This window comes from Morone saxatilis, unplaced genomic scaffold (genome assembly GCF_004916995.1).
Source record: "Morone saxatilis isolate NCDOM2014 unplaced genomic scaffold, NCSU_SB_2.0 Contig17, whole genome shotgun sequence".
In the NCBI taxonomy this organism is placed as follows: domain Eukaryota; kingdom Metazoa; phylum Chordata; class Actinopteri; family Moronidae; genus Morone; species Morone saxatilis.
The window spans coordinates 2,033,704-2,041,453 of NW_023339729.1; the positions used below are offsets into that span (position 1 = coordinate 2,033,704).

Genomic DNA, 7,750 nt, shown 5'->3' on the forward strand with positions numbered 1-7,750 from the left:
TTTGACAGCACAAAGTCCTACCCATTCCCTCTAAAGGACTAAAGCAATAAAATAACCATCAAAACAGAAGAAATCATTTGAATTAATTGACATTTAATGATATTTCTTACTTGTATGAAATGCCTATCCTCTCTTGTATCACCTCAGGCGTGAAGCTTGACTGAGCCTGGAATCCAGAAAGGAAAAATGAATGAGTTGTTTTAACAGTGATCGCAAATTGTAGTGTGGTGCTAAGAGACAACCAGAAATACTCACAGGATCCATTCTTAGCTTCACTGCGCCGGACAGGGCGAGAGATCCCAAGCAAACAGTGAACGCCGGGTGCAGAGGCTCAGTGAACAGTCCAGGAACAACCCCAGTCTCTCTCTCTCTGGGTGATCGGGATACGGCTGCTTCTCTTCAGTGTGGCTCACCGTCCTGTTGCACTCGGACAGGAGGAGGTGTTCATTCACTGTGTCGGGGTCAAGCGTGAGATCACAGGCATCTATGGAAGAAACGGTGAGAGTTGAGTTTCAGTTCGGCCCAGTAGAAATGCAGTGGACAACTTTGAGTAGCTTACACTTGTGCAGAAGCTGTGGGTTTACCCAGTGCTCTTCATCATGGTCCACACTGAGGCAGAGGAACACACAGGGATTCAAAGGGCCATCAGATACTAATACGTTCACACTGACTTGTTCAGAAGGCAGTAGAAGAATTTTGTCTTTCTCTCTAAACATGAGACTCACATTTCATTTCTTATGGCTGAGGAAAGTAAATCAGCATTTCTGTACTATGCAAATGTGTTTGTCCACTCAGTTTTCACACTGTTTGTTGGTAATAAAGTTCAGTTGTTATCTTAGTCCTACACAATTTACTGTAAGTTAATAGGGCATTCTGGTAATTATGGTATTTTAATATTACTGATTATTTACATTATCTATTAATCTGTCGAACATTTTCTCAGTCGACCGATGAGTTCTTCGGTCAACAAAATGTCAGAAAATGGTGACATGTTGATCTCTGTTTCCACAAACTCATAGTGATGTCATGTATATATATATATGTGTATTATTATAATATATTTATTAGGGAACTTATTCACTTATTAGGGAAATTATACTATCCATATTTGAGCATTTTTAACTATCAAAAATACTTAAATTGTTATTTAAATTGTCAGTTTACTCAATTATTGAAACAGGCTCCCTTATGGAAAAAGGATGGGAACCACTGGTCTATTAGACAATCTACTTAATGTCTTTTACTTTACATTTTCTTTACAGAAGTGACCTAAATGTTGGAATATAAGCTTATTGTGTTTTTTATTAACTTTTTTTATAGATGTATAGCACCCCCTTAAATCAAGAAGGGCTTGTGGCCCCCCCATGAAAATTTGGCAGCCCCCAGTGTGGGTCCGGATCCCCAGGTTCAGAATCAGAATCAGAATCAGAATGAGATTTATTGCTAGTTGAGGAATTTGTCTTGGTGCAATGGTGCTTAAAATATACAATAACACAAAACACACACACACAAAAAACACACAAATAAAAAAAACACAAAAATATATAAATCACAGTAACAATATACAAGTCACACAAAAATCACACAACAATAAAGTCCTTTTTAATAATATAAATAAATAAAGATAATAAAGATAAAGGATAAGAAAACTGTACAGAAGACGGGAGTGCATTAATGTAATGTAATGTAATGTATATATATAGGCTGGGTATAAGAGTCAGTGACAGTGGGGGATCCGGGTTGGGAACCACTGCATTAGATCACAGACCCACTACATGAGAGGGATCCCCTCTTGTACCTGTTTTTTTATTTTAAAATGTGAAGATATTAAAATCGCCATAGCCAAGCAACGATGTAACTGGGATCAGTAAGAATTACAATCTATGGTGGCCCAACGTTTTTGCTGTTCGCTGATACATCGCGGCCACCGTAACATTAAAAAAAAAAAAACAAACCCTATTTGTTCCCTTGTTGTTTCAACTTTCAACAACAAAACTATGATTAAAGTTTAAACCTTCTGTTCGTCCCATGGCCTTGCAGTGTCCCCGGACCCCAGTTTGAAACCCACTGACTGACATTACTTTCAACATTAGTTATTATTCAGGCTGGTAGAAAGTAACACGGCTGATAAAAGATGAACTTAAATCCACGTTATGGAGGATTCAGTTACTGTGAATGACTTTCGGTTCTTCAGGTTGTAACTAAACCAAAAGAAAAGGTGCACGGCCCCCTCAGTATTCTTCAGTCGTTTCCCAACTCCTCTCTGTTCAGTTTGGACCCGACTAAAGCTTGAAGTCAGTCTCGGTTCTGTCTTTTTTTTTTAGTTTGGCAGCTTTGCTTGCGATATCCATTCCGGTAAGTTCAAAGTGAAATGACGCATTTTACAGTAAAATACCCGGTGAAGGCGAACGGTCCCGTTTTCTAAATGACACGGACAACGTCAGTGTTAAAGAAGGAAAATAGTTTAGTACCGCTCACTTGAATGAACGGAGGAGTGTTGTTGGAGCCTCTTCTTGTGCCCTCACCACAGACTGACTCGACAGCTAAAGCTAACACGCCAACATTGCTACTTCCTCATCGCGTACCTCCTGCACTCAGACAGTGGAGACGTCTGCCTTCTTTAAAGCTCTCACCCAATCCTAGTGGTATCTTATAAATAAAGAAATACAGCAAATAAAGACAGAAAATGTGAAAATAAATGCGAAATAACAGCAGTAGTCAGTGTATCACCGACTTTAGACTAGTCACAAAAACTCTGTAAATGTGTCTTTTATCACGTTAATTTAACAACTTGATTTTATCTGCCTACATTATTCTGTATCCTGACACACTGGAACTATCACCACCACTTAATTAAAGGCATGGTTGCAAAATAAACGTTATTAAAGTATTTCTGATTCTGATTCTGATCATTTATTGATTTAGATAAACCTAAAGTTTAAGTTGCAGACATTATTTATTATTTTTTATTATGAGTTGTGTTGATGTAAATATTGTGGAAGAGCCTAAACAATTTTTATTGTGTACTGAAATTACCCCATTATTATAATTCTGGTGAAATACCAGACATTATATCCAAAATACCCTTTTTATTTTGAATCATGGTTTTGGCCTAAACATTTTTGACTGTCCAAAATATCAGAATCAGACTTAAAACACTCACCCTGTGTAAACTGTGTGTAATTAGACTAGAGAGTGTGAACACACAATGAGACATGACTGTGGTATTTCTTCTCTGTTAATACCACAGTCTTTGACCCTCCACAGTAAGGTTAGGGTTAGGGTTGCCTGTACTGGGAGAAATAGCCATTATTTAATGCTCTACAGTATACCAACTTGAGTTTTTCCATTCTACATTCTGGGTCGTGCAGTCTCTCAGAGCAGCCTCACTGCTGCCTCCCCTGGATGATTGTAGCTGAGGTCCAGCTCTCTCAGATGGGACGGGTTAGACCTCAGAGCCGAGGCCAGGGAGGCACAGCCGTCCTCTGTGATCCCACAACGTGACAGCCTGTAGAGAAAAGGGCTCTTACTAAAACGAAAGCCCACACAACACGCCAGTATGGCTAGCTGTCACTATACTATATCATCACCATGCATCAGTACCTCAGTATCTCCAGCCTACATTTTGAACTTCCTAGTCCCACAGAGAGCAATTGCACTCCTAAATCCCTCAGGTCGTTCCGACTGAGGTCGAGCTGTCTCAGCTGGGAGTGTGAGCAGAGAAGTGAGGCAAACACCTGACAGCATTTACTTTTCAGGTGACAACCAGGCATGCTGCAATCAGGTCAAAAATACATAATGATTCATTAGTAGGTTAACAAGAAAACAATATAAGAAAATGATCTGATCGCTAAATACTTTTACCTGACCTCTTCCAGTTTACAGACTGGGCCGATCAAGGCAGCAGGAATAACAGTCAGCAGGCTCAACTCATCGTTGACATCCCCATATTTTTCCTTTTTCTCCACATCCTTAGAGAAATAGCCACTGTAGTCCTTTGGGTAGTTGTATATGTAGTCTGTCAAGTCCAGTGCTCTCAGGGATGATTGCTTGAACTGAAGGATGGAGGCCAGTGTGTGACAGTACCTAAACTCTAGAGCAAACCCAGACAATCTGCACAAAACATCACATATCATTTATTAATAAGGTGCAGAGAAAGTCTATCAGAGGTTCAGATGTGGTGGGATGATTTACATTTACTTTAATACAGTCGTTAAACAGACTGTAGTTGATGGTTAATGTAGTTGAGTATGTGTCATATGTTAACAGTTATACTACAAAGTAAGTTACTGTAAAATTAAAAGTCTGGTAAAAAGGTTTTAATGTCAAACTGACCTCAGTGTCTCCAGTTTACAGTCAGGACTTCCCAGTGCAACAAAGAGAGTCGGAAAGAGGAACGTTGGCATTAGAGAAATACACCAGGCACAGTTCTCGCAAGCATGAGTCGGTCGACTGCAGAGCGTAAACTAGTAGAGCAAGGTGATTACTCAAATGCTCACTCTTAGGTCTGTAGAATCAGAAGAAAAGCAACTAACCAGGGTGTCATGGCCACAAGACATGTACCTTAGAAAAAAACTTAACTTTGAAGTGAAATCACAAAAGTGATTTGATATTTTATGAAAATCTTGAAGACAACAGCTTAAAGGTCCAGTGTGTAACATTTAGGATGATCTATTGATCAGATGATCAGAAATGGAATATAATATTCATAGGTATGTTTTTATTACTGTATAATCACTGAAAATAATAATCATTGTGTTTTTGTAATCTTAGAATGTTTTTATCTACAGAGGGAGCAGGTCCTCTTCTACTGAGTCTGCCACATTGAACCACCATGTTCCTACAGTAGCTCAGAATGGAAAAAACAAACATTGGTTATTGCAGCCACCTTAGTTTCTCCTACACACTTGGAAGGCTGAGCTGTATTCAGGTGGTTACAATCTGTAAAAACAGACCTCTAATTTAGGTACTTTATTTTATAAAACTTTGTTCCAAATAATCACAATAATTGGAGTAAGTTATACGTGTCTTGAATTAACTGTGTTCACTTATTCTTCAGTTAAGCTAGCACTAGCATGATACTGGCAACCTAACATGTTAACACCAACAACAATAAGTCGTTAACTAGCTCTGTAGTGTTGGTACTAACTAGTAGGCTACCCATTATTTTGTGAGGAAGTGCCACTTGGTACTTGCCACTCTAGTACTGTCAACAGAGTCCAGCTGCAGCTGCAAAGCTCGAGAAAAAACGCTAAAGCCCATTACATATAAATCAAATATTCAATTTGAGCTACATTCTGTAAATAAGGCCCCTGAATCTTACACACCAAACCTTTGAATCAGAATTCATATTGTACTTACACAACTTTCTTGCAGTTCTTCATTAGCAGGAGAAGTTTCTCAACTCCCACTAACGGTGTAAAGGATTTTGTCAGATCAAGTTCATCCACCAGTTTCCCAGATATCTGCAGCAGGGTGGACAGTACCGAGCAGTCAATGGGTGAGAGTCTTACTCCTGAATCTAGATACATTCTGACGTCATCCTGAAATCTCTCTTCATTCAGCTCAAATTTGCAGAGGAAAAGATTCATGCACCGCTCTGATAAGATATTTCCTACATGAAAATTTCTAAGATACCTCTTCATCTCTTCAGCAGTGTCTGAGCTGGTCTTTGTCTTCGGCAGTAGACCTTTTAGCATCATCTGATTGGACTCCAGTGAGAATCCAAGGAAGAAGCCGAGAAACAGGTCCAGTTGGCCTTTCTCACTCTGCAAAGCTTTGTCCACAACTTTCCTCTGCACCTCATGCAAGCTCAGATCTGTGGGGTCAACATTGAGGAAGGAGTTCATTGTGGATGTTCTTAGTCACACAGCAATGGAACATGTAAAGAGCAGCAAGAAACTCCTGGAAGCCTAAATGCACAAAGCTGAAATTTTTTTTCTGGTACAGGCCATGTTCTTGTTTCAGGATTTCAAAAAATCCACAAAACAATGAAGCTTTGTCGACATCAATGCCACATTCTCTGTGATCCTCTTCATAGAACATGATGTTTCCTTTCTGCAGCTGTTCAAACGCCAACTTGGACAGATTTAAAAGCATGGCTGCATTATTTGTGCTTTTCTTCCCATATTTATGTGTTGTTCTTCTTGTTTGAATGAGTAAATAGTGAATGTACAACTCATCATTGATCCTTCGATTTGTCTGGACACTCCATCCTTCCTTAAATACCTCAGCTATGATCCAACAAAAGATTGGGATGAAATAGAAGCTTATCATCCCTCTGAGACAGGATAGGACTTATTTGGCCTGACTAGCACTGCTGAATCTCTTCATGAAGTATTCTTCCTTCTGTTGGTCATCGGACCCTTGCACTTCTGTTACCCTGTCAACACATTTAGGAGGGATCTGATTGGCTGCTGCAGGTCTGGAAGTTATCCAGACGAGAGCGTTAGGCAGCAGGTTTGTCAGCAACACGTTCACTGTTGATCGCTGGGCTATTTCACTCACTTTCCTGCCCCCTTCAAAGTCCAGAGGAAAACTACTTTCATCCAAACCGTCAAAGATGAACAGCACTTGCTTGTTAACAAGTTGCTGTGTATCTTCTAGCAGGTTCAGTTCGGGGTAGAAGTGAAGAAGAAGTTGCAGCAGACTGTACTTGCCCTCTTTGAGCATGTTCAGCTCTCTAAAAGGAAACACGAAGATGAAATCAATGTGCTGATTGGATTTTCCCTCTGCCCAGTTAAGGGAGAAGTTTTGGACAGTGACTGTCTTTCCAATGCCAGCGATCCCTTTTGTCATCACTCTTTAGATGGACCTGTCTTGTTGTTGAGGAATGTCTCTTCCTGGTTTGAAGATATACATGCACTCGATCTGTTCATAGTGTTGTGATGTGGACGATTTCTCATCTGGGAGTTTAAACTGATGCAGAATCTCATGATGTGTGGAACCGCATTCCTCGATCTGTTTAGTGATGTAGAGTCTTGTATAGACATTCTCAAGTCGAGACTGGTTGGTTGACTTACCCTCATATATGCATGCAAACTTTTCCCTCAGATGGGCTTTAAGGTTCTTTTTAACCCTCTCTATGGTTTGATTCCTTTCCATGTCTGCAGGTCCATCACCACATCCAGGATAAATCTCTGCCCCTATCCGCCCTCCTCTCTCTTTCACTGCTGTCCTTCTGATGTGGGTCTTGCATGTCAACATGTAAATATCGAAACCTGAAAGTGACCTGTATGGTAAAACATGTGCTCTTCACTTTAAGGGAGTAGCTAATGCAAGCTTTATAGTGAGACTATGTTACATTACTGATCAGCAGTGGCCCTAAGTCACATATAAAGGTTAGTGGCACAATGAAGGCCTGTCTGACTGTCATCAATCAGGAGGGCTTAACAAAGCCAGTAAAATGCCACGTTGGGCTAGTAAATCTAGCAATTTACTAATATGATCAGGGACATGGTAATAAAAATGATCCTGGAAATAGGGCTCAATCCCAATGTAACCCCTAATGCTTCAGGGATAATAAAAATATCCTTGATCCTTGAATTGTGGGCCTGATATACGCCTAATAATATAATATGGTAATTAATGTAGAAAGGAATCCCTCCTGTTGCTCTTCCCGAGGTTTCTTCCCTTGTTTTCCTGATAAAGGGTTGTTTGGGGAGATTTTCCATATATGAGTAAAGGGTCTAAGGACAGAGGGTGCTGTATGATGTGCAGGCAGTAAAGCCCCCTGACGCAAATTTGTGTT

General features: G+C 40.0%; 2 protein-coding genes across 3 annotated transcripts in view; both read right to left on the reverse strand.

The window, feature by feature from the left end:
- Nucleotides 1-2,574, reverse strand: part of LOC118327607 (NACHT, LRR and PYD domains-containing protein 1b allele 2-like) — a 7,573-nt gene extending 4,999 nt beyond the window's left edge. Inside the window, exons 1-3 of one of the 2 annotated variants that reach the window (XM_035661027.1) lie at nucleotides 2,479-2,574; nucleotides 256-484; nucleotides 111-166 (exon numbers count right to left, since the gene is read on the reverse strand). In XM_035661027.1, coding sequence (XP_035516920.1) covers nucleotides 111-166; nucleotides 256-264 — 65 coding nt within the window. In that variant the 5' untranslated portion in view covers nucleotides 265-484; nucleotides 2,479-2,574. Of the gene's footprint in view, nucleotides 1-110; nucleotides 167-255; nucleotides 485-559; nucleotides 1,480-2,478 lie in introns of those variants that run through there. The other variant, XM_035661028.1, reaches the window with a different exon arrangement.
- On the reverse strand, nucleotides 273-6,798 carry LOC118326512 (NACHT, LRR and PYD domains-containing protein 3-like). The gene is given in 7 exon segments (XM_035659522.1): nucleotides 273-484; nucleotides 3,326-3,378; nucleotides 3,380-3,508; nucleotides 3,604-3,774; nucleotides 4,336-4,452; nucleotides 5,362-5,818; nucleotides 5,871-6,798. Coding segments are annotated over 7 exon segments (2,067 nt in total).
- Nucleotides 6,799-7,750: the final 952 nt, after the last annotated feature.